This window comes from Vitis vinifera, chromosome 14 (genome assembly GCF_030704535.1).
Source record: "Vitis vinifera cultivar Pinot Noir 40024 chromosome 14, ASM3070453v1".
In the NCBI taxonomy this organism is placed as follows: domain Eukaryota; kingdom Viridiplantae; phylum Streptophyta; class Magnoliopsida; order Vitales; family Vitaceae; genus Vitis; species Vitis vinifera.
This window is the reverse complement of record NC_081818.1, coordinates 1236688-1264003: the sequence shown is the minus strand read 5'-3', so window position 1 is coordinate 1264003 and position 27316 is coordinate 1236688. Positions and strand designations below refer to the sequence as shown.

General features: G+C 32.1%; 2 protein-coding genes across 3 annotated transcripts; both read right to left on the bottom strand.

Moving 5' to 3' along the window:
- Positions 1–555: 555 nt before the first annotated feature.
- On the bottom strand, positions 556–9808 carry LOC100242672 (importin subunit alpha-2). The gene is made up of 11 exons (XM_002282780.4): positions 9494–9808; positions 8766–8862; positions 8570–8661; positions 8348–8479; positions 7955–8140; positions 2861–3024; positions 2672–2750; positions 2114–2242; positions 1778–1905; positions 1315–1683; positions 556–1215 (listed from the first exon to the last, which is right to left on the bottom strand). Exons 1-10 carry the CDS (start codon positions 9701–9703, stop codon positions 1317–1319), a joined length of 1584 nt encoding a protein of 527 aa, XP_002282816.1. The 5' UTR covers positions 9704–9808; the 3' UTR covers positions 556–1215; positions 1315–1316.
- A 14842-nt stretch (positions 9809–24650) lies between these two features.
- Positions 24651–25981, bottom strand: LOC100247806 (uncharacterized). Of its 2 annotated transcripts, XM_003633561.4 has the most exons (5): positions 25723–25981; positions 25531–25618; positions 25367–25434; positions 25058–25114; positions 24651–24983 (listed from the first exon to the last, which is right to left on the bottom strand). In XM_003633561.4, exons 1-5 carry the CDS (start codon positions 25828–25830, stop codon positions 24819–24821), a joined length of 486 nt encoding a protein of 161 aa, XP_003633609.1. In that variant the 5' UTR covers positions 25831–25981; the 3' UTR covers positions 24651–24818. The 2 variants fall into 2 exon arrangements, with proteins under 2 accessions (XP_003633609.1, XP_059598737.1); XM_059742754.1 differs by having other exon boundaries at positions 24651–25114; positions 25723–25951.
- Positions 25982–27316: the final 1335 nt, after the last annotated feature.

Genomic DNA, 27316 nt, shown 5'->3' with positions numbered 1-27316 from the left:
ATCTATTTGATGCATCATCACATGGCCATCGTCTCAACTCCTCAAGAATCATGTCATTCTCATCCTATTTCCATTCCTATTCCCGCATAGATACTCTTCCACATCCAGAAAGCCACATTTTTTGGAAGAAGGTTGTATGGTTTGGTTAGAACCTAGACGAAGGTTTTACAGTTTGGCTAGGGTTTTGATTGACAAAAGAGAAAAATCTACTTTAACCAATCTAACCCTAGACATGGCCATACATAATATGAAAATCACAATTCTAAAAGGCAACAACCAATGTAGACCTAAGTTTCAGAACTGACCCATCCTGTAAAAGACCCAAATGTTATCATCAATGGCAACACAGTTGATAATGGAGCAACATGATTCAGTTGGCCCTCCCTGCAAAACTAAATGTGATGGTCTGCTGAACAAAGGAAACTAAACTACCACTGATTGCAAGACCAATTTAAAAAAGACCATCTCAAACAGCTTTATTAGGGAGTCAAGGAGAAGGAAAAAAAAGAAGAGAAGAACAAGAGAATAGTATAGAATAACATAAATATAAGCATATAATCACAACAAAATACAACAAAACTGTTTATAGATGATACTTGAATCTTTCTTTCTTTAGTATAGAAGTTCTTTTGACAGTTATGCATGACACATTTCTAAATGATTTCCTTTTTGCAAAAGAAAAAAAACCACCTGAGAAGACTTTTTGAGACAAAAAAGAGGCGGAAAGAATTAAAATCAAAATCATCACAGCAAGCACTTACAATAGAAAGGAAAAAAGAAAATCCCCATATCTCTTAAAACTACAAGCTGGGCAAGATAACGACGGTTTTGGTAGAAGCGCCAAAAAAACACCCACCCACAAACAGTATAAGGACGCTGTAGTGACTTGTATAACAGCTAAGAAAATAGAAGTAGATTAAACTTGGACATTAACTTTAAGAGAACACCTTTGCCAGGGACAACCACTTGCCAAAAAGAGCATCCTGGTTCTCGACCACATTGCTATGCAGAAGCAACAAAACCAAGTTTCTGTAAATGGGGGTCCATCTCCCTCTCTTCCCAAATATTCTGGCTACTGGATCACCAGAGACTTCAACCACACCGGAGACTGGACAAGCCATGACCTCAAGGACAAGGACAAGATGCCTCAACTGACCCCAACTATTTACCCTTTCATACTCAGCTAGGTCTACAATGAACCACCAACTAGAAATCCTGCAAGTTTTAAAGTCGCACTCAGATTTCAAGACAGCAAAGATATCTGTACCACACCCAAGTAGAAAAGGAAAAGCAGACATTACGGAGTGTACACACCTTTAGCTGAAGTTGAAGCCACCAGTGGGAACAGGAACCTCACCAAAGCGGAACCCTGGTTGGGAAGAATCACCTGGAGGCATGGTCTCATCCTCCTCTTCTAACCAATATGTCTCAAGAATCTTCACTGCCTTCTCATAGATCTCAGTGTTGTCATGACTTTGTAAATTCTCAATTTTTTCCAACCCTTCAGCATCGTCAATCATCTGAGCATAGAGATTTACCTCTCTAGTACTGCCCAAATTCTTCTCAGCTTCTCCAACCTTCAAGATGTTCTCAAGCCCTTCTAAACAAACTGTGACAATCCGTGGATCAGGGCAGACCAGAAGATCACACAAGGGCTTGATGGATGCTTGACTAACTAGGTACCTGTCATCAGCAAAGAGAATAAAAAACATGCATGCAGAAACACAGAACAAGACTGCTAAGACATGAGAACAAGAAATTTCTATCAAGATCATACTTGATTTGTTCATGTGAACCACCAGATGTAGCATTTGAGATTGCCCAAGCAGCCTCTTTCTTGATATCAAACTCAGCATTTTGAAGCAGATGAACAAGGGGACCAATTATGTTTGCCTCAATTACAGCCTGCAAAATTTTGAAAATACATACAAACATACATCATTCAGTACCCTAGCATGTATGAAAATGAAATATGATACATCCACAAAATAAATCAGTCTATATGAGCATCCTCACATTCACATATATACTGCAGTTCCAATTTATTAAAACCATGAATGCCAAAAATGCACTCAGGATCGCATGTTTAAAAAAAGAAGAATCCTTAGATTACCTGAATCTGCTCCTTGTTGCCAGCTGTGATATTTGAAATAGTCCAACAAGCTTCCTTCTTGATGCTCTTCTTATGGTTATTGGTCAACAGGTTCAGAAGGCAAGGGAGAGCCTGATGGTTGATTATGCACTGGAGAAGCATTGAACCCAATTAGCTCAGATGGAAAGCTCAAAATAGAAATAGCAAAAGAAAAACAACCACCTATTCATCCCCATTTAAGCTTTCTTTGGGATAGACTCAATAACAGACAAAGAAGAGAATCAGGATTTAAGAAACACAGGACCACATTAACAAAAAATGAAACGGCAGATCAAATAGGAATGTTATGAGTGCAAATGAGTTGGTGAAAAATCCATTCACCAAATTTGCAACATTTCTCTCAACAGGTAACTTTACACATGAAAAAACATCACATGCTCTCAACTACCATATTATAACATGAGAGTTAAACCAAATATTAGCTGTTAGTAACTTAGTTGACCTTTTATATTTTTAAGAATAAAAGGATTACATGCAGGAGACCAAAATATTTACAGATGTTTTTTAAGTGGGCAATACCTGGGTTTGCATATCATCTCCAGTGACAATGTTTCCAACCGTGCGAAGTGCAGGAATGAGAACAGAAGGAGATGGGTGACTGACCAAAGTCCAAGAAAGAAGTTCAGGCCCGAGGTACAAATTAATGGAAACAACACATCCCACAGCCAAAAGAAGTCCAGAACTAACTCAAAATTTCTAAAAACTCACAGTAAAAGTTCAACAAGCCTAGGACATACACCCGCTTCAATAACAGCTTGAATTTTGTCATTTGTACCATCAGAAAGATAAGACAGTGCCCAACATGCATCAGTTAACACCTCTTCATCATTTGAGTGAATAAGACGCTCAAGTGCTGGAAGAGCAGGCTTTGTCTGTGCAACAAAATTCAAGAGGAAAAAAATTAATCAAATAACATAACAATACAGGTTACGGCCTACAACATTCAACAAGGCATGCCATAAGACCATTACAATCATTTAGACATCATGCAGTAAAACAGTTACCATTAGCAAGATCAAGAGTCATTATACTGTTAATGATGTGATAGCAAATGGGCACCAGGAAGCCTAAGACAGAACCATCAGGCTCATTTCCCAATACCTAACATCCAGGCCAAGCTTTATCTTATGACCTTTGCCATTAAGAGAAAGTCAAACCTGAGAAGGTCATAACCCTTCTTGATATGACAGATATCCTTCCACAGGCCCCAACTGCAGCCCAAGCACCACCACCCCACCTACTCACATATTCTTCACCATTACCTCTATCTACAGTCAATCAGTACCCCCACAAATCATAAGAGCTATTTACCAAGCAAAGATGTATTAAGAATTCCCAACCTTCCAATCCCCAAGGGCACCTACCTTTATAAAATACAATCACTAAATTCCCAAATGTGACAAATCATTGGCCTCATCATCCCTTCCCATTGGAAACCCTTTGCAAATTCACTAACCCAAAAATGAACTGATGGAGACATCATAGAGGAAAACAAAAAGCATATAAGCAGATGTTAAAGGGTAACAAATGGAACTGTCGAGTTGTTAGGATTGGCTAATGGGATTGTTGAGGAGGAGACAGAGGATGCTTCGGAAAGGGCTCTTCAAGAGATTATGGAGGAGAGGAACGAAGTGGGTGAGCCGTGTTGGCAGTCTAGTTGCTTGGCTAAGTTTAGCCGATGCCTTGGAATGCCGACGGAGGGCTTCGAAGGAGAGATTTTGTTTCTGCTCAAAAGAATGAAAGAGATGAAAATTCAGAAGGGGAAGCTGGATGGTAGGAAAAAGAGAATATTGGAATCTTCAAGGTTTGAAAAGGAGTTGAGAAAGTTGGAATGGACTGTGAAATATCTTGGAGGAGGAGAAGGGGTTTATAGTCCAACCATGAGAAGAGACAGGGAGTGTTTCTGGGATGAGTTGGGGGCCATTAAAGGCCTTTGGAATAGGTCGTGGTGTGTTGCTGGCGATTTTAATGCCATCTTAAGCCATGAAGAGCACAATAGAGAAGGGAGTTTGAATTCAGACATGAGAAGATTCTCAAAAGTAATAGAAGACCTAGAGTTAAAGGACTTGCCTCTGATTGGGGGTCCTTTTACTTAGAGTGGAGAGGTGAATAACCAGTCTTTCTCAAGGCTAGATCGCTTCTTGGTCAATGAGAAGTGGGATTGTCGTTTTAGTGGTTCGAGGCAATGTGTCCTCCCGAGACCAGTGTCTGACCACTTCCCAATTCTGTTAGAAGGAGGAGGGGCTTTGAGAAGAGGTCCATCCCCCTTTAGATTTGAGAATATGTGGCTTAAAGAGGAGGGTTTTAAGGATTTGTTGAAATCTTGATGGTAGGGGGACAACTTTAATGGTTCTGCAAACTTTATTTTGGTTGAAAAACTAAAGGTTGTGAAGTCTAATTTGAAAGAGTGGAACAGAGATGTCTTTAGCAGGGTGGAATACAGGAAGAATTTGGCTTTGGATCAGATGGAGTTTTGGGATGCTAAGGAGAAGACTAACAAACTGTCTTTGGAAGAGATGGAAGCTAAAAGAGAAGCAAGGGAAGAATATAAAAAATGGGTTTTATTAGAAGAGATTACTTAGAAACAAAAATCTAGGGAAGTGTAGCTGAAAGAGGGTTACAGAAATACGAGTTTTTTCCACAAGATGGCAAATGTTCACAGAAGAAGAAACAATGTGGACCGAATTAGGATTAATGGTGTTTGGCATTCGGAGGAGAATGGGATAAGCGAAGGGATAGTAAATGCCTTTAGATCTCCACTGTCTAATCCGGGGGACTGGCGCCCTCCTTTATCCGGGTTGCAGTGTGAAATGCTGCAAAATATGGATGTTGGTGCGTTGGAGGTGTCGTTCACGAAAGAGGAGGTGTATGGCACGCTGTTGGGATGTAGCAAGGATAAAGCTCCGGGTCCTAATGGCTTTTAATAGCTTTCTGGCAGTTCGCTTGGGACTTTGTGAAAGATGATGTGATGAGTTTCTTCAAGGAATTCTATGGACACAGTAAATTTGTTAAAAGTCTAAATGCAACTTTTATGATTTTAATCCCAAAAAAAGTGGGAGCTAGAGATTTAAGGGACTTTAGGCCCATAAGCTTAGTGGGAAGCCTGTACAAGTGGTTGGCTAAGGTTTTAGCCAATAGACTAAAAAAGGTGGTTGGAAAGGTGGATTCTAAGGCTCAAGGGGCTTTTGTGGAGGGTAGACAAATCCTAGATGCAATGCTGATAACTAATGAAGCAATTGACTCGATTCTAAAGAATAATGAGAATAGTATTATGTGTAAACTTGACATAGAGAAGGCATATGACAATGTGAACTGATCTTCTCTTTTCACAGTTATGCAGAAACTAGGTTTTGGGGAGAAATGGATAGGGTGGATTAAGTGATGCATATCCACTGCAAGCTTCTCTATGTTGGTTAATGGCACGTCTAAGGGCTTCTTTCAAAGCTCAAGGGGATTGAGGCAAGGTGATCCTCTCTCGCCTTATCTTTTTGTGATTGCAATGCAGGTCTTTAGCTCCTTTCTTAAAAGGGCTATGGATGGAGGTTTTATGTCAGGCTGTAAGGTGAAGAGTGAAAAAGGGGTTCAGATTTCCCACTTGTTGTTTGCTGATGACACCCTGGTGTTCTGCCAAGCTTCTCAAAACCATCTGACTTATCTAAATTGGTTGCTTATGTGGTTCGAGGCCCTGTCGGGGTTACGAATAAACTTGGAGAAAAGTGAACTCATTCCAGTAAGGAGGGTAGAGAATATAGATGATCTCACCTTGGTTTGGTTGTAGAGTGGTCAATCTCCCATCCACTTATCTGGGCCTTCCCTTGGGTGCTCCGTTTAAGTCAGTATCAATGTAGGATGAAGTGGAAGAGCGATTCTGTAGAAGATTGACCATGTGGAAGAGACGATACTTATCCAAGGGAGGAAGAGCAACTTTAATTCGAAGTACTTTGTTGAATCTTCCTATTTATTTTATGTCTTTGTTGCACCTACCACGTTTAGTTAGCCGAAGACTAGAGCAAATTCAAAGGGACTTCCTTTAGGGTGGTGGCAGCTTGGAGCAAAAACCACATTTAGTAAGATAGGAGTTAGTGTGCTTAAGTAAAAAGAAAGGGGAATCGGGGGTCAAAAGTCTTTCCATCCTCAATAAGGCTTTTCTTTCCAAATGGAATTGGCGATTCGCAAATGAGAGAGAGGCTTTGTGGAATCAAGTGATTAGAGGGAAGTATGGGGAAGATAGAGGGGGTTGGTGCTCGTGGGAAGTAAGAGAGGCGCATGGCGTGGGGCTTTGGAAAGGAATAAGGATGGACTAGGAGTTAATGGGTGCTCGGATTTCTTTCATTGTTAGCAATGGGAGGAGGGTGGGATTTTGGAGGGATAGATGATGTGGGGATTCCCCTTTGTGTGTGTCTTTTCCTTCCCTCTTCGCTTTGTCTGTTGACAAGGAAGCTTGGGTGGCGGATTTTTGGGATCCATTGGTTGAGGGGGGTTGGGGGGGTTGGAATCCCTGTTTTTCAAGAGCCCTAAATGATTGGGAGGTGGAGGAGGCAGAAAGATTTTTGGAGCGGCTTCACGGGAAGAGAGTGCTTGGAGATGTGGATTATATAGTGGTTTGGACCGAAACAAAGAGTGGCAAGTTCTCGACCAAGTCTCTCTACCTTGCTCTAGAAGCAGATTACCCTTACTTATTTCCTTCTAGCTGTATTTGGAATGTGTGGGAACAACCCAATATTAGTTTCTTTGCGTGGGAGGCTACATGGGGTAAAGCATTAACCCTAGATCTTGTTCAGAAAAGAAGATGGGCCTTGGCAAATAGATATTTTATGTGTCTTGAGAATGAGGAGCATAAACCCTTTGCTACTTCACTGCTCAAAAACAAGGGTCCTACGGGAGTTACGCTTTACTTTGTTTGGGGTGTCTTGGGTTATCCCTCTTCAGTTAGAGAGACTCTCCTTAGCTGACAAGGTTCTTTTGTGGGTAAAAAGCACAGGAAGGTGTGGAGAGCTGCTCCTCTTTATATATTTTGGACGGTTTGGAAGACGAGAAATAGATTGGCTTTTAAGGATGATGAGTTGTCAATCCAGAGATTGAAATACTCTTTTGTTTATTCTTTTTGGTTTGAGGCTAAGCTGTTTATAGTTGAATGCCCTCTAACTATGGTTAATTTTATTGATTGGTTGGGATCCTGTTAAGACTGTTTTTTGGGCCTATTGGATTCTGGTCTCCTTCTTCTTTTTCTTTGGCCTTTTTGGTGGTGGGTGTATAGGTTTGTATACCTTGAGTCGCTTTTTTGGCATCTCTTTATGTATGAAATTCTCTTTACTTATCAAAAAAAACAAATGGAAGTCTCAATGACTAAACCACCAAAACACCTGCTAACTCAAACCCACAACACAAACACCACTCAAGCCCTAAAACAGGGGAAAAAACACCCTCTTGTTTATATTTCCTTTCCACAATACTCTACATTAATATTTGAACATGATATATGAGCTATTTGTACTTTATATTAGCTTTAGCAAAGTCAAAAACAGAACCATTTAGCAATCATATCTTGAAAATTCAACAAGTTGGTTTTGGGATAGGACATCCTGTACCCTGAATATGGCCCTTAACATCAAAAACCTCAATATTGGAAGAAAGCTTTCTTCTACAGGTGCTCAACATGTATATGTATACATTAGTAAGTGGAAAGGTGAGAAAACACCTATAAGAGCATAAAACCAAGTCCAGCCGCATAGTGAAGAGATAAATACTATTGGCTACCATCACATTTTCTCAAAGTTAAGTAGAACATTCAAAACAGCAAACCTGATCAAAAGGAGGCTGTGGCTTGCCCCTACAGAAATTTGAAAGTGTCCAGGTAGCATTCCTGAGCATAGACAGCTTTGCATGTTCGTTCAACTGTGCCAGCAAAGGAAGCAGAGCCCCATGGCCAAGGACAAGATCACGGCATCTGGGGGAATCACCGGCAACATTTCCTAGGGCCCACACAGCCTAAATGAGCAAAATAAAACAGGTATGAGAAATCAATTTCAAACTTCATCCCAATATTAAACTTTTAAGCGCTGATTAACCGGAAATTCACCAAGAATTTGTGAAATACATTCCAAACAAGCATACCAAAAAAAAATGCAATAATTAAAAAGACAAACTAAACTAAAAACTATATTAGCAGGTAGGAATGTTCTTCAAAATATGTACCTGTTCACGAACATCATCACTTGGAGAACCAAGAAGTTTCACAAACACCGGGACAGCCCCATGATCAATTACCACCTTAGTGTTGTCAGATGTCCCAGAAGCAATGTTTGTGAGAGCCCATGCTGCTTCAAACTACAGGATTTTTCAAATAATCAAATCGTCTGAAAATATCATATCAATATGAATAATTTAAAAGCCATGAGGGAGGGTATCATAACATACTTGAAGCTGTGGGAAGTCCTCCCTCACAAGAAACTCAACAAAGCGAGGAACAACGCCAGATTGAATAACTTCCTCAATTGGGGGACAACGCTCTGGTTTTAGCCAAAGAATAATATACATCACAAAATTACAAATATTTAATCAGAAAATAAATATACGGAATGGATAATGTGCCTTATAAGGCCCAAATCTTCACCTATTGAAAGCAACTTTCGAAATTGTGTAGTTGCCTCAAGTTGTATGTTACTGTCATCAGTCCAGACACCAGCAACCATGGATGGTAAAAATTCCAACTGCAATAAAAACCATTCAATATTGGTATTAGGGCCATTCTTACACTCAAAGACATTAAACAGAAGGTCAAAAGCAAACCACCCACAATCGTCAATTTACACTATAAACCTTCAAAAAAAATTGCTAGAAATATGAAAACCAACCATTACAATACCAAACACTGATATGCGAAAGAACAGTAACCGGGGAAATTCGACATTTCCCCACATGATAAAAGCTCAACCCACTCAAATTATACATAACATGGGCAATCTCCAATAAACTCAAAAAAAATAAAAAAAAATAAAAAAAACACCCACTAATCGGATTCCGAATTAGGCCAAAAGCAGTAATAATCGCATAAAGCTCTTTAAAAATGAGGGGAGGGGGGGGACCTCATGATTAAATAACCCTTCTAAATTTGCTTAGCAGTAGTGACATATTCAGTCCAAAACCCTCATAAACAACAAAAAAGTTCAAAACACACAACTCATTTCCATAAGACCAATGACAAATAAGCTCAGAAATGAGAAAAAATCACACATCAACGAATCGAATCCGAACCCTAAAGCGGAATTGAAAAGTGTACCGCACGCGCCTGATCGAACAGTCGGAAATGAATAAATTGGATCGAATCAACCATAATTATACCTTCTTTTCAACAGCAGCAGAATGGATTGACGCAGGTAACGTCTGGGCCTGAAGGCCTTCGCGTCTCTTCTTCTGCAAGCTCTCTTCTCTCCGATTCTTTCGGATCTCAACCATGTTGTCTTCTCTCCGCCTCCGACCTTCTTCCGCATCTACAGAGACCTTGTATCGGTTCCGTCGAACCTCGGTCCTCGCGCTCGGCCGGAGAGACATCGTCGATGGTGTCGGAGAATTGCTGGACAGTGAAAATGAAAAACCCTAGAGAGGGGTTTGATTTGAAGAGAGAAAAGAAACAAAGCGCTTTATATAGGGTTTTTTTAAACCAAGGCGTTTCGTATAAATGGGCTTGGATCAGGATTGATTTACGGAATGCCATTAATTTGAATTTGAAGATTGTGGGAAAAGTGAAAAAACATGGAATGTAAGGGGGTGTTTGAAAACTGTTTTTAAAGCATTAACTTAAAAAAAAAAAAAATACGATTAATAAATTTTGAGTTGATTTCTTTTTCTTTTTCTTTTTTGAGAATTTACTATTAAAATAGAGTGATTTTTAAAATAAAATTAAGGCATTTTTTAGATATATTTTAGAATATTTCGAAAAAAAAGGATTATGAAATTTTATATGGCATATAAATATACAATATTTTCTTAAAAAATAGTTGAAAAAATATTTTTGTATTTAATTTTCTTAAATATAATATTATTCCTAAATTTAAAAAAGTGTATTTTTTTATAGTATTGTTAAATAAACCTACAAAATTTTATTATTTAAAAAATTAAATGTTATTTTTCCGATAAAAATTAGTGCCATAAACATAAAAAAAAAAATTGTTCCATATATATAAAATAATTCTAATTTTGCAAAATTAACACCCATTTGCTAGAATTGTAAATATGACTTTAATTGAACATAAATGTCTCTTGCTTTAGATTTTTTTTAAAAAAAAAAGCATAAAAAAATTAAGGTTATTTTAGTTTTTTTTATCATAAAAACAAGATATTTTGATGAAAAAAATGATGATGGTATTTTTATCACAAAAAGATCATTTTTTTATGTTGCCAAAATATGAACATTACTTTCCTATTGAGAAATTATTTTATCCATTTTTAATCCAACACTCATATAAAAATATATATTTTATTGCTCATTTTAAGTTATTTAAAATTACAAATGAATTTATTTATTTTTTCTAAAATTAAGTATGGAAAAGATTTTTGCATAGAATAATAAAATAAACATATTTAAAAAATTAAATAATTTTATTATATTTTATTTTTAGTATTTTTCATTGAATAAAATAAAAATAATTTAAATTTCATTCAATCACTTCCTATAATTTACATTTTGAACCGGTATTGGCTCTATTTGACAATGTTTTCAAAATATTCCTATTTTCTATTTTCTTTCTCACATTTTCCCTCATATTTTCAAGAACCAAACATAGCATAAATATAAAACTAGTCATTTTCCTTTAAGGGGGTGTTTGGTACGTTGGAATAGGGAATGAAAATAATATTTTGTTTCCTTTCCTATTTCTTAGTGGAATGGAATGAATTTGATGATTCCATTTCTAGCATTTAGATGAACTTAGGAATGCAAGATTTGAATGATTATTTGTTTCCATTCCAATGTTTGATAATAATAGGAATGGAAATGAAAAATAAATAAATTTAAAATAATATCCTTACATATAATTTAAAATATTTTTTTATTTTTACTTTTATTTTTAAAAAATAAAATTTGAGAGGTTTTTTGTTATTAAATAATAAGACTAAAAAATATATATATACTCAATAAATAAAAAATTAACCATAAAAAATCGTATAACCCTAATGCACAAATATTCAATTATTATTTTTATTAAAAAATTGAATAATTTGTCATGCTTAAGTAGTTATAAAATTATATTTTTCAAAAAAAAAATATTTATTATAATATTTAAATTCTCAAAGCTAGCAAATGTTTTTCCTATTTTCAAAAGAGGAAATAAAATAATTCAAATTTATTCTAATTTTCAACAAGTATCATATCCGATAAAATCCATAACCTTAAAAAATTTTAAATATTCGTTTTTTTTATCAAAATTTTAAATAATTTGTCATGCAAAAAAAGCTATAGAATTATATTTTACTAAGAAAAAAAAAGAGAAAAAAAATATAAGAACATATAAATTGTCAAAGCTACCAAATACTTATTTCTTATTTGCAAAAAAGGAAATAAAAAAACACAAACTTCAAAATGACGAATCTTAGATCCAACAGTCAAAATGAACATCCAAAACCCTATAAATTAGAAATTGATTTTTTTTTTTAAATATCGTGGAAGGTTTAATTGATTCAATTTGGAAGAATCATTTGTTGCAGAGAATTGAATGATGAGTGGGTCTCTAGCTTTGCAAAGAAGATAAGAAGTGGATGATGAATGGATCTCTACCTTTGCAAAGAAGATAAACATCGGGTTTGAAGAACAAGATAAGATGGTAAAATAGTAATTTAGGTTATTTTATATTATCAAATAGGTTTAATGAATCAGAATACCACCTACTTTTAATGAATGCAAATCCGACTCATAAGTTGAATTTGATTTCTGCCGGAATAATTTTTTATTTCATTTCCGCCTTCTTAACATTTATCCAAACATAGGAATAAGGGAGAAAAGGAATGAGATGTCTATTCCCACTCCCTATTCCCATGTACCAAACACCCCCTAAGTGTCTATCCTTTAACTTAATTCATTCCTAGTCTACTCTCATAAGTGGAAATTAAAACTTATCTGAATGAGAGTACCTCTCTATTAAATTATAATTTTTTTTTCTTTTCTTTTGAAAAATTCTTGTACTGGATTAAATTTTTATTCCAAATTATTTTTCAGAATTTATAACTCACTCGATGAGTTCACTAACTTTCTTGAATTTTTTTCATTTTTGCATTCTTTTATTAGGCTAAAGAACTCTAAATCAAATGAGAATTGATGTTGGATTTATTAAGGAGGTTAGTAATTTTTAAAATAATTTAGAACTCAAAAATTGGACCAATTAATACTAAAATTTCTTGTGTTACAACTAATGCAAAATGATGATATCAATTTCTCCTTGAAACTTTTCAACTGGGAGGATTGACTTTAAATCATGAGAAAACTTTTTTGATTGTTAACTATTTTTAAAACAAAAAAAAAAAATTATAACAATTATTAGTAAAATTTAGATCAAAGCCATCTAGGATATCATAATAATAGTAATAATAATTGAAGAGTAAATGAATAATTGGTTTATTTATATATTATAAAAAAAATGAATTGTATTTGTTCTACTAATTATTTTAAATAAAATATTATTTATATTGATTAACTATCATAATATTATTATTTAATTTAAAATATATATATAATTTATAGGTTTGTTAAATTATTATTATCTATCTTTTATGTTTTTTTTTCAAAAAATATTATCAACACATAGTTTTATAAAAAAGAGTAGAAAAAATGAAAAAAAAATTGATGTATGGGCTTGTAAAATAATATATATATTGTAAAATTATAAAGTGAAAGAGAAGAAAACAAAAAAGAGAAATCAGAATGTAGGAAGATAATAGAATTTCATTAGAGGTATCTCCTTTTATAGGGAGTCACAAAGAGATCATCCACATGTTCCCTCCGATAAATTATCATATTTTATAACAACATATATATAAAAAGATAATATATTTAATGTGACATCCACATCGGATAGGAAAAAAAGTTATTGGTGCTACATATGTAGAGATTCCTCTTAACTAAATAGACGCGTTTTAAAGTCGTGAGGCTCCTTTTGGCCAAAAGTGGACAATATCTACATGGTTGGGTGTGGGATCTACATGGCTGGGTGTGGAAGTTTACTTACTATATTTAGTCATTTTAAATAGTATTTTATAATCTCTAATACGAAACGAGTTGTGTGGAAGTTTACTTACTAGATTAAGTAAAGAAAATAATGTGAAATCTTTTAGAGCACCGAAAACTATCTAAATGACCATTAGCATGGAGGATTTATGAGAAAATCAAATTAATTGTTAATACATGTAGTTCTTTAATATGACTTTAGTCATTTTAAAAAGTATTTTATAATCTCTATTACGAAATGAGCCATTTTAAGTAGGTTCTTAGAATGAGATTAACCATATGAAGGCTTTTCTTGATCACTTTGAGACATCAATTTTATTTATAGGGTTTGATACTTTAACCTAAATCAATGAGATATCAATTTTGTTTCTAGGTTGATGAGATGAGGTTATCAAATTTCCCATGTCACCCATTTCCAATATCATTATAGATGTCGAATACAATTGAAAAAAAAATGATAATAGAAAGAATTGGAGCACAAATCAATATTATTAAAGTATTATGATATAAAAAGAGTGAATTCATGCAATTTATTGTTACTCAACCAAGCATAAACTATGAATGGAGATGTTGATCATGAATGGAGATGTTGATCATGAATGGTAGATGAAATAAATCATCGAATTATTCATGTTCATAAAGGTTTCTTTAATAAAAAGAAAAAAAAATACATATATTGTGAGGAACACAATATAAATATTTAAGTGAATGACCTATTGTGGGTTTTTTTTCATTAATTTCTTATATGTTTAACCATAATTTAAATTTGACATTACTATAAAAAGTTTTTGCACTCAAGTGAGATATTAATAAAAATATAAGAATGATTTTTCTTATTTACTAAAAAACCTTAGAAAATATATAGCAAAATTAAAACTACAATACATAAAGTCTCATTAACCATCTTTCTTATTTTCGAGATTCAATTGAAAATATTGGATATTATTATTTTTATTTATGAGACTAATTCAATCTTTTTTCGTAAGTTTTTAGTGCTCATACCAAGCATAATTGATATATACTAACTTGAGCATTAAAGTTCTCATACTAAGCATATTCAATCTAGTTTACGACCTATTATTTAGATTGAAGAATTCAAAATAGGTATCGAAGAAACCTTAAAATTTATGATTCCGATGTACAAATAATTATTTTGGTTAACTACCATTTTTTTTTTCTCTATAGTAGTCTATTAACATTCTTAATCTCGATAATTTTAATAAAAAATATCATTGCCACTACAAGAAATAAGGAAAAACACCCAAACAAATTAAACTAAGGCATTCAAGGATGAAAGCATAGCCAACCTAAAATTGATGTTCTTCACCCCAAGCTCAAGATTGAAAGCAAAGCTCCATAGAGTAACCTACTAAGCCAAAGCTCAATTTCAATTCCAATTAGAGATGGCATTGGTATTTGGTGTGACCCAATGACAAGAAAATAAACCAATCTCATAAGGGGCCCCAATTTTTTCACAAACCCATCAAAATTTTGAGGCTCCAATTCTGGATTCTTCACAAACACATCAAAATTTGGGGGTTAATTCCAATGATATTTCTTCAAAAAAAACCCATCAAAAGATTTAGGGGCTCCAATGATGTTTCTTCAGATACCCATGAAGATCTTGAGGTCCCACTCACTTCCATTCAATGCTACTATTTCTTCACAAACCCATCAAAATACCAGGCTCCACTCACTTCTCAACAAGAGTTCACAGCCGACCATGTGCTTAAAGAATCAAAATTCTCAATAAAATTCGGATTTAAAAAAAATTAGGAAAAAAGAAAGCTTAGCCAAATTGACTAAACTGACCCCAATTAACACAAGATTCCCATTAAATCCCCGCTAAAACATGGAAGAAAGCATTTGGAGGGTCTTTTTTTTTTCTCTCTCTCTTCATGATCAGCTGCGAGAGTTGCTGTGCGTTGCTGTCCCACCATTGGATCCAGTGACGGGTGTCCTTTTGGGAGGCACTGGATTTACGTTGACGTTGAAATCGAAGTTAAAAGCGTCTCTGGAGACCATGTGCAAGAACATCTTCTACAGGTCCTCGAGACTGTGCGGGTACAAGGCTAAAACGACGTCGTTTTAGAATTTGCAATCGTGTCCAAATAGGATTTTATATTTAATAAATTATTCAAATAATACTTTGTCACAAAATTCATTCACAATGTACCACTTTCTAAATATAATTATCTTCGAGATTATTTTCAGAAGAATCGATATGGTTAGGTGATGTAGAAAATAGAAAATAAAATAAAATAAATATATGTTTAGAAATATTTTTAAAAATATTTTTTTTAATATTTAAAGAATAAAAGTCTTTGTTTTCTAAGTTTTTAATTTTTAAAAAAATTTATACGTGGTGCTTTATTTTTAATTATGTTTTATATTTATCTTTTTATTTTTTAAAATAGTCTTAACAAAATAAGAGAAAATAATTTAAATTAAATAAAATTATACTATGAAAAAATACTCAATTTTCTATTTTTAATAATAGAAATCAATAAGAAAATAATATTTTCTATTAATAAAAAGTACTAAGGAATATTTATTAGAAAAATATTCTCTTGTTTTCTATTATTTTCTATGACATGTTTTTAAAAAATAATTAAGCAAATATGAAAAATAATTTAAAATAATCTCAATAAATAAATGCGATTAAGATTATTTTAAATTCTTAAATAATATGAGATTAAGGTGGTGTTTGTTTTTTTATTTAATTCTAAATAAAACCTTAATACTTAATAGTATTAAATATTAGGTTGTTTGTTTTTGTAGTATTTTATTTCTATTAAGTATTAAAAAGTAAAAAAAAATCATTGTGTTATTTTTTCTATTTAGAAAAAGCCACATATTTTGGCATTTTCTATTTAGTAAAAAGTTTATAATAAGTCATGAAAAAGTAAAAAAACAAACAACCTAAATTCTAAAACTAAATAATTTTCAGCAAAAAACCAAAAAAACAAACACCACCTAAGACTATTTCAAATTCTTAAATGTCATTGTTTATACTTGTGTTAGCTCTTATTTAAATATGTATTACTAATATGTTATTGAGTAAAAATTTATAATTCCCTCAATGAGTTAGCTAATTTTCTTGAATTATTTCATTAGGTCAAATAACTCTAAATAAAATGAGAATTTAGATTTATTAATAAGTTTAATAACTTTTAAAAATAATTTAACACTAAAAAATAATCCATTAATACTAAAAAATTTTGGGCTTAAACTAATACAAAATGATAATATCAATTTCTCTTTTACACAAATCAATATTTCCTTGAACTTTTCAACTAAGAAAATGAACCTTAAATCATATGAAACTTACTTGATTCTTAACTATTCTCAAACTAAAAAATTATAATAATTATTAGGAGAATTTAGATTAAACCCATCTAGAATATCATAATAATAATCCAAGGGTAAATGTATAGTTGGTTTATTTATATATTTTTAAAATGAATTGTATTTGTTCTACTTTTAAATAAAATATTATCAACATTGATTAGCTATCAAATATTATTATTTATTTTTAACAAACATATATAATTTATAGATTTATTAAATTATTAATATCTAGCTTTTATATTTTTTCAAAAAAATATTATCAACAAAAACAATGCATAGTTTTTTTTATTATAAAAAAATAGATTTCTTTTTAAAAGGATGGACAAGTTTGTAAAATAAAATAAAGAGATAATAATAAGTTGGTATGGATAGTACTTTGCTTACAAGATTAAGAGGGTGTTTGTTTTTTTTTTTTTTTGTTAAAAATAATTTGTTTTCAAAATTTAAGTTATTCTACTTTTTCATGACTTATTATAAATTTTTTACTAAATAGAAAAAACTAAAATATTTGACTTTTTCTAAATATAAAAAATAATATATTGGTTTTTAGTTATTTTTAATGTTTAATAGAAATAAAATAGTATAAAAACAAACAATTAATACTTAACACTATTAAACATTAAAGTTCTATTTAAAATTAAGTAAAAAAAACAAACACTATATAAGTAAATATCTAAAATTGTACTTATTTTTTATACTTTCATATACAACCGATTTCAAAGAGTGAGACTGGAAAAATGTATGATAAAAATAATGTGAAATTCTTCCTAGTATGAAAAAAATATTGTTTGAAATGACTATTACCATGGTGGAGATAGGCGAAGAAGTTAAATTAATTCTTAATACATTAGTGCGAAATTGGGCATTCCAATAGTGAGTTTAATACTATGAAGGTTTTTCTTAATTATTTGAGACATTAATTATATTTTTAAGGGTTTATGTCTTTATGCAAAATATTGGTTAACAGATTGACACTAAATACCATTTCTTCTCAAAATTGGGTATAAAAACATTTTTTTTTTTAATCCTTTTTCATCTTCACCCACTTTTTTGAGGATTAATGATCATAATCCTAGGTTTTAATCATATGGAGTTATCAATTTTCCCATGTCATCCATTTCCAATATCATTTTAGATGTCAAAATACAATCAAAAAAATAATAATAGCAATAATTGAAGGAGTACAAACCAATAATATTAAAGTATTATGATATAAAAAGAGTGGATTCATGCAATTCATTATTACTCAACCAAGCATGAATTGTGAATGAAGATCTTGATCATAAATGGTAGATGAAATAAATCGATCCATAAAGCTCTTGTTAATAGACAAAAGAAAATGCATATATTGTGAAGAACACAAGATAAAATTACCAAATTTTTTGAATGGGTAAGAAGTTGAGATTTATGAGCAATAGGGTAAAAGCTACTCGGTATTGTCCCTGAAGGTGATGTAAATGTTGTTTTCTGAGTTGAACAACTTAATACAGAAGAAAGTCACGTAATGCCTTGAGCATCATCGCTCCTTGGACATTGCTCTTGCTACTCGTGAAGAGTTGTTGTTACTTTCAGAGGATAATCATGCTGTAATGACCATGGTTATTAAACGCTCTCATTCCTCTCCGTCGTCATCTTCAACCTCTCTCTCTGATTTGACAATTTAGTCTTCATGAATTCAAAAACCACTGTAGCATCCTTCATTTCAAGTAAATCAGGAAACAAGAGCGACTTCCTCTGGAGTTTAGTTTACTTGCTGCCAAACTTTTTGGGAACTGCTACTGTATATGTGAACTTTCTCTTGATCAAGGCCATTGACAGGAGCCCTTCAACTGAGGGTTCATACAGAGGCTACAAGCGGGGAGTTCATGTAGATGTTGTAGGTGAAGTTGACAGAAGAGTTGAATTTGACCAATTGATAAGATTTGCATGGAAGGAGTTACAAGCAGCCACAGAAAATTTTAATGAGAAAAATGTTATCAGACGGAGGCTTTGTGAAAGTTTATGAGGGAGTGCTTAGAGATAACACCAAGGTTGCTGGAAACGATCAACAGATTATGAAAGTCCTGATAGAGATGCTGTTTTCGAGCGCGAGGTGGAGATGATAAGTGTAGCTATTCACAGGAATTTATCACGGCTGATTGGATTTTGCACCACACCAACAGAACGCCTTTTGGTGTATCCCTTTATGCAGAACCTACATACTTATCACTACAATAGCAAAACCCACTCTTGCAGCAGTTCAATTCTCAAAGCTCATTTGTCTCGCCTCATGTTGGTCTGGGACTTGGAGTCCAGGCACCTAGTCTCAACACTGTTACATCTGCCACCCTACAGCAACAGCCAGGTTCCGTCTTCCAACAGTCTAATCAGCAAGCTTTGTTATCTACTGGTCCAAAAGATGCTGATGTTAGCCATGTCGAAGCTGAGGACCAGTGGAATTTGTTCCTACTTCTGGTCTTGGAAAGAATCTCATGAATGAGGATGATTTGAAAGCTTCATATGCAATGGACACATCTGCAGGAGTATCTGGCTTTTTGACAGAGCCTTCCCAAGTGCCAAGAGATACCGATCTTCCTCTTGGGCCACCTTTACAATCTAACCAACTTTCTAGCAACCTTGGTGCTATTGGTCGAAGAAACATATCTGACTTTGGTGTGATATGTGATACCCTCAGTGGATCAGCTGTGATGTAAGGGGGAGATCAAAACTTCCACTTCAGGGGGTCCCTTGGGAAATGCAGCTATGAAGCAGAAGTTTGGTGACAGTGTGGGCCAGCTTTTTGATCCAAATCATGTCTCACTTTGAAATCAGCTGCAGTAAGTGGCCTCTAGGTCAGACACATGCATGATCTTTTTCTTTTTTCTTTTTTTTGCATGGCCACCTTTAGGCCACGTGTCGCTCTACCAATTCCCTCACTTTCATTTTAAAAATAATTTCCCAGTACCACTTTGCAAATAATTTTCTAAATTTTAGTTATTCCAATGATCTTAATTCTTCAAATTCTCATTCTTCCTTAGAATTTTAAGTCACCAAAAATCCCATTTCAAATAAAAGTTGTTGTCATTTTCTTCCGCAAACAATTTTCACATTTTTTTTAAAATGTTTTGAAATAAGTGTATATTTAATTTTGTAATTTCGAATAATCAAAATTCATAGGATTAATTCATACAAAACATAAATCGAGCCTTGGTGGGGGCTCAACATATGTGATTCTCTCATTGATTGATTGATTGATTGATTGCTATACATAATTGACTTATTCCACTCTATGACACGCATGTAATTATTCTGTGTTTGTTTACTAACCTTTGTTGTCATGAAACAAATCCGTTCATCAATCAGGTACACTATTTGCTTCTCTTGTTCATTCGATTATTTTGTTTTGATTGATATTCATTCAGTATCTATATTTGATCAATTAATTGTTATACTTGTCTCATTTCATCAGTAGATACATGTTTTTAGGGACTTAGAGGGGTAGTACAGTTTTTACCGTACCTTCCCGATAAGTAACGTAACCCCCGAACCCATATTTGGTTTTTCATAAACCACATTTTTCAAATAAAGAGTCACACTTAGGGTTTTTTTTTTCTTATTTTGTTTACCCTTTAAAAATAAAACAAAAAAAAGTTGCGACTACAAGTCATTTTCTTAATAAATAAATCATTTTCAAATAAAAAGCGAGTTTATCATTGAGTGAAAGCACATAAGCAGAAATGCAGGGTCCACGGGGTTATCAATTTTCCCTATCATCCATTTCCAATATCATTTTAGATATCAAAATATAATTAAAAAATAATAATAATAGCAATAATTGAAGGAGTACAAATCAATAATATTAAAGTATTATGATATGAAAAGAGTGGATTCATGCAATTCATTATTACTCAACCAAGCATGAATTGTGAATGAAGATCTTGATCATAAATGGTAGATGAAATAAATCAATCCATAAAGCTCTTGTTAATAGACAAAAGAAAATACATGTATTGTGAAGAACACAAGATAAAATTTCCAAATTTTTTGAATGGGTAAGAAGTTGAGATTTATGAGCAATTAGGGTAAAAGCTATTTTGAATATGAAAATATGATTTTTTTTATATTATTATTTAAATTAATTTTGATGTTAATTACTATTGTTTTATCAAATATGTTTGATATGCATGATGAATTTAATTAAGTTATTAAATTGGTTTGATTTATCGAACCTTCACACAACCCAAATAAATGAAACAAAATTAGCAAAGCATGAAAGAGAAAAAAAAAATCATACTAAACCAGCTCACCCAAATATAGAAAGCCTCCCTCTAAACTGAGTTGCCATGTCAATGAAGTTAACAATTTTGTTTGGAAAATATTTTAAAAGCAGTTTCTTATTTTTTGATAATAAAAACTTGTTTTCTAGACTCGAAAATACGTTCATAGTTTTATGATAGAAAACAATGTTTCAAGAACTTATTTTGAAAATAAGGTCATCTTTTAAAACATATTTAATAATTTTCAGTTATTTTTTATAGTATGTTTTAAAAAATAATTATATAATTATATAAATATAAAACATAATTAAAAATAAATTATTATAAATTAAAGTTATTTTTAATAAATAATGAGATATACAAACATATGGAAAACGTTCCAAATTCTTAATCATAAAATTGTTTTTGAAAGTGTTCTAAAAAAATTTTATTTATAAGAATTATTTTTGAAAACATTTCCATATATATCTTTAAGATTCTTTATTCACGTATTGCAAAAAAAAAAAATTAAATTTATTATTATTATTATTATTATTTTTATGGTTAGTTATGAACTTAGGACTTGCCTGAATATACTTTCTAATATTATTGAGTAAAAATTAAAAGCATGCATTCAAATTATAACACATCTTAGTGTGTACTACTATTTATTTATATTTGTATTAGCCCTTATTTAAGCATGAAAGCATGTATTGCCTCCTGTTTGTATATATACTATAACTTTGATTATTAAGTAAAACTAATCCAAAATGAATATGCCAATTTCTCTTCCACACGCAACAATATTTCTTTGAACTTTTCATTAGAATATCATTATAATAATTAAAGAATAAATTATTGAGTTACTAATTTTCTTAAAAGTTTAAACTTGTAGGGTTTAAGTTCATAGTCTTTATTTTTGGATTTACACCTTGTCTTAATAAATTGGATAAATAAATAAGTCATGGTGAGATTCAAATATGATTTTCCATCAAATAAGATTTTAATACCATCTTTAACCATTAATTTTTTTTAAAGCTTAAGTATGTAAGATTTGGGCTCACAATGTATATCATGCACTTTAATATAAATGTAAACATGTAATAAAGAAGGTTTATTTGTATATTTTTTTAAAAATTAACCATGTTTGTTCTTATAACTATTTTAAATAAAATATTATCAATACTTATTAGTTAGAATATTATTATTTAATTTTAACAAATAAATATAATTTATTAATTTTATTAAAGTATTAATATCTATCCTTCACATTTTAAATTTTTTTTTATAAAAAGCAAATTTATCATTATACGGAAACAATTATTCTCTGTCTATTTTATGTTTATTTCTTATAATTTAATACTTTCAAAAATAAATAAATTAATAAATAAAAGAATATGAGGGCCTGTAAAAAAAAACAAAGAAAAAAATAAAAAGAGATAAGACATTTAATAAATGAATTTATATGTATCATAACAATATCAAGTACTACATGATAAATACCAGCACAGCACTAGTACAAGACTAAGACTATGAAAGGAAATAATGTAATTGTTTGAATGACATGTTTTTGGTCCGAAATTAGCCACGTCGAGTAGGTTCTTAGACTTGTTTTTAGGATTTTATACCTTAACCTAATTTTTTTAAGAGTTTGGCACCAAATGCTATTCCTTCTTTTCTTTTATTTTTTCATAATTTATTATCCATCTTTTGAGGATTAACAACGGCATAACAACTGAAACTCTAGGGGGCTATGTTATATCATTTACTATCCATCTTTTGAGAGTTAACAACTTAAAACATATTTTTCCTTTGTTTTTTCATCATCTATTAGCCATTTTTTGAGGATTAACAACTAGAACTCTTAAGTGGCCATGTTATAAAGTTATCAATCTTCCCATGCCATCCATTTCTAATATCATTTTAGACGTCAAAATACATCGAAAAAAATAATAATAGCAAGAAAACTATAGCAATTGAAGGAGTACAAATCAATAATATTAAAGATTAAGTGTTAAAATCCAAAAGTACTCTAATATAAAAAGAGTGGATTCATGCAATTTATTATCATTCAACCAAGCATGAACCATGAATGAAGAACTTGATCACAAATAGCAGATGAAATAAATCAATGAATTATTCACCGTTCTCATAAAAGGTTTATTTCTCACTTAAAAATTACTAAATGATCCATTGTAAGTTTTTTTATTAATTTCTAATAAATAAGTCTAATAAAATGATCCATGTTTGACAATAATTTAAAATTTATATTACTAAAAAGAAGTTTTCATAACTTACTCATGTTTTTTAAGCTATCTTTAAAACAAGAAATTAAATAAAAAAAGGACGCTAAAAATGAAAGAAAAAATCGCGAGAAGTATCTAGAAAAATAAGATGTATAGCTTAAAAAGTCTCATTGACCACAAAGACCTTTCTAATTTCCAAAATTCGATTGAAATGAACTAGGAAATCAACTTTTTTTATTTTTGATATTAGTGCAATCTTCTTTGTAAGTTTTTAAGTTATTGTACCAAACACAATTGATACATACTAACTTAAGCTACAAGAAACAAGGAAAAAACATTCAAACAAATTAAAACAATCTCATTCAAGGATGAAAGCATAGCCAACCTGAAATTGATATTCTTCACTCCAAGCTCAAGATTGAGAGCAAAACACCACAGATTAACCTATTTCAATTCCAATTCCATTTAGAGATGGCATTGGCGTCACTCTGATGGCAAAAAAGGTCAAAAAAAAGTAAACCAGTCTCATAATGGGCCCAAATTTTTTGGGCCAATATCAAAAGTCCACTTCCCATTTTCCCACTGGGCCCGTAGGGCCCATGGAGAGATGGGCATCACTATCAGAGGATACCTGAACTGGGTGTTGAAAAAGGACAACAGGCATCTCAATGTTGCCTAAACTTAGCAGAAGGAGAGAAATTTTAATGATGCCATCATTCACATCATGAAACAAACAAGATATTTGGATATTGATTTTGAAAGATTCCTCAGGCCACAAACACATACCCACCACAGAAATAAAAAGGAAAAGTAGAGACAAATATGAAATATCCATTCAATGTCACATGCAACTAGAAGCCTCTGCCGTCACTGACACACATTCCTGCCGAAAGAATCCTCTGCTCCACCACCGCCCTCTGCCCTCCTCAATGCTGATATTTGTTCACAAACCAATCAAAATTTGGGGTTAATTCCAATGGTATTTCTTCACAGACCCATGAAAGATTTAGGGCCTCCAATGCTATTTCTTCACATACCCATCAAGATTTTGAGGCTCCCCTCATGACCCATCAAAATATTGAGGCCGCCCATATGAGTAAAGACTCAAAATTCCCAATAAAATTCGGATTTTAATTTCAATTTTTCTTGTAATTTTATGTCAACACAGCCCACGTGGCTCCCTCTTTTGCCAAGAAAGCCTTATTTTTCCATTAATTTACACAGAAGGCATGGGTCACATGCCAATATTATTAAAGTTTTGTTTTCAAATATTTTAAATTGATTTTTGAATATTAATTTCTATCCAAATTTCATACTAATTAAAATATTATAAAAAAAAAAAATAGAACAATAAATAAAAATAATTTATAAATATTTACACACAATATCATGATATAAAATATACAAAATAAAAATAAAGAAAACAACAACAAACACCTAAATAAAAGATCAAAAGATCAAGAGCGCTTTTATTCAACTTGTATCAATTTTCAGCCTCCATAACTTTTTAAAAAATCAGGGAAAAAAAAAAAAAAAACTGAGCCAAATTGCCTAAACTGACACCAATAAACACAACATTCCCATGAAATCCCCAAGCAAGAAAGCATTTGGAGGCTGCACTAGCGACGAGAGTTGCTGCGCCTTGCTGCGCCACCGTTGGATCCAGCTACCGGTGACTTTTTGGGAGCAAACGGTGCATTTGCGTTGACGTTGAAGTCAAAATTAAACGCGTCTCCGGAGACCATGTCCACGAACATCTTCTGGAGGTCCTCGACACTGTCCGGCTGCAAAGGTAAAACTTCCTTTTAGAATTTGCAATCATGCCTTCGTAAATCGAGAAATTGAGTAAAATCCCTACCTCGTCTCCCACATTGTTCATCATAGATAACATCTCTTGCATGAAATCACAGAAATCCTGTTTCCAGAATTTAACAAAATTCAGGGACTACACTGAAATAATCCAAAACAACACAAAATACAAAGTTCGTTTCTTTTTTAAAAAAAATAAAATAAAATAAAAAATCGCTTTGAGGGGGCCACTCCGGCGACGGAAGAAATAAACACGGCGCCGCATGTAAAACGCCGACACTTCGATTTCAAAACGACGCCGTTTTATCCATCTCCGATCAAACTCCGATGAAAACCACCGAAGAAGGAAACAGCAAACCTGATCTTCCTCCATCGGATCGTAGAATCCAGCGTCGTACATTGACTTCTTGCTCGCATCAGACAGAACTGCAACACAGAGAAAACGGCACCAGTAACGCCCGTTAGGCCCCATCAAACGGAAAACACAGAGAAGTGCCGTCAGGAAATGAAGTCACCACCCACCTGAGTAAGCCTCCTGGATTTGCTGGAACCGCCGCTTCGCCTCGCCGGCCAGCGCCTGATTCTTCGCCCACCGGTCCGGGTGCCACTTCTTCACAAACCCCACCAAAAATCAAAACCCCAAAAAACAAAAAATACACCTAGAAAAGAAAAGGAAAGAAAAGAAAAAGACGGCTTTGGGGAGGGAAGACGAACCAGAGCGAGTTTCCGATAGGCGGTGCGAATATCGGAGGAGGAGGCGTCTCTGCGAATTCCGAGAACGGAGTAGTAACAAGATCCGGCGGATCCACCTTCGGGATCCATATTGTCCGGGTCGGAACAGGTCGGCCAAGACCGAGGGACTCGGACGTGGGGCTTTTAAGGTTAGAGAGAGAGGAAAGGAGAGAGGAGAGAGAAAGAAATATCTGTGAAGACCTTTTTGGATTTTTCGAAGGAAACTTCGAGAGATTTCGGACATCTGGAGCAACTGAGCAAGATATTTTTGATGAACTTAAGGAAATAACACTTACGTTCATCGAATTAACGGGCATGCCACTCAGGATGAAAATGTAATTTCATATTTATCCCAAAAATAAAAATAAATACTTTTTTTAACTAAAATATTTAAATGAAAAAAATGAGTGACTAGAGTTTATATTTTATAAGGATTTAAGTTCGTCATTGACACACTATTTATTTAAAAAATATATATATATAATTATATTATAATATAGTTTTTATAAAACTATTTGTGGGCATCGATCATTACTGATTTTACCATAATATTATTAATATTATTATTAAATTAGGTTTTAATAATTTCATTTATTAATAGGATTATATTTATGCTTTTAATTAACAATAATTATAGGTTAGTTAAATGTGATTGATTAGTATAATATGGTTATATCACGAAAAGATTGGGTTGTTATAATTATGTCATTTAAGGGTAAAACATGAAAAAAATCGTTTGAATTATTGATTGCCGTAATTGGAAGTAACTAGTTAGGTTTACGAGGAAACTAATTTATTTGGGAAGTGTTTTTGTTTTTTTCTTCTAAAAAATAGATTTGACAATTGATTTTGAAGATTATTTTTGATATTTTGTAGAATTATGTTTAGGAGTCTGAAATATTTTTCATTTATTTTCTATATTTTTAAATATTTAATTTTTTTTTTATCTATATTGCTTTATTCTCAGTCATTTTTAGACAAATATTTAGAAAATAAAAACAATTAAAATACATTATAGTAAAACACCATGCTTTAGGGTTTGTTTGGTAATTATTTTTGAAAATACTTTTGAAAAACAGTTTTTGAGAACAATTTTTAAAAACTACTATTTGATGTTTTGTAAAAAAAAATTTGTTTAAAAACCTAAAATATTTTAAATCCGTTTTTAATAGTTTTAAATAAGGTTTAAAGATAATTTTTATATCTAATATTTTATTTTTAATCATTTTACATATTCGTATAATTATGTTTTAAAACAATTTTTAGAAAACAAATGAAAACAGTAGAAAACAACTAAACTAAAACATCATATTTTTTATTTTTAAAAACAGGAAAAAAAAAAAACGGTTTTTGATTGTCAAATGTGTTTTCCTAATTTTTTTTTTTGGAGAACATAAAATTATTCTCGAAAATATTTGTCAAACAAACTCTATATTTCTAAGAACTGTTTTCTATTTTTTAATTGTCAAACATGTTTTTATTTTTATTTATTATTCTTGATAACAAAGAGTATTATATTCAAACATACCTAAAATTATCCAATGTAACAACATTTTCATAAACCAATATTAAACTT

Excerpts from the sequence above, each read along its gene's own strand:
- LOC100247806 (XM_059742754.1), bottom strand. The coding sequence starts at position 25,830 with ATGGATCCCGAAGGTGGATCCGCCGGATCTTGTTACTACTCCGTTCTC. Across the intron at positions 25,435-25,530 it reads AATCCAGGAGGCTTACTCAG|TTCTGTCTGATGCGAGCAAG; the intron begins GTGGGTGGTGAC and ends TCTGTGTTGCAG. Across the intron at positions 25,115-25,366 it reads ATCCGATGGAGGAAGATCAG|GATTTCTGTGATTTCATGCA; the intron begins GTTTGCTGTTTC and ends TTCTGGAAACAG.
- LOC100242672 (XM_002282780.4), bottom strand. The coding sequence starts at position 9,703 with ATGTCTCTCCGGCCGAGCGCGAGGACCGAGGTTCGACGGAACCGATAC. Across the intron at positions 8,662-8,765 it reads TCGAAAGTTGCTTTCAATAG|AGCGTTGTCCCCCAATTGAG; the intron begins GTGAAGATTTGG and ends GGCTAAAACCAG. Across the intron at positions 2,751-2,860 it reads AGGCTTGTTGAACTTTTACT|TCACCCATCTCCTTCTGTTC; the intron begins GTGAGTTTTTAG and ends GACTTTGGTCAG.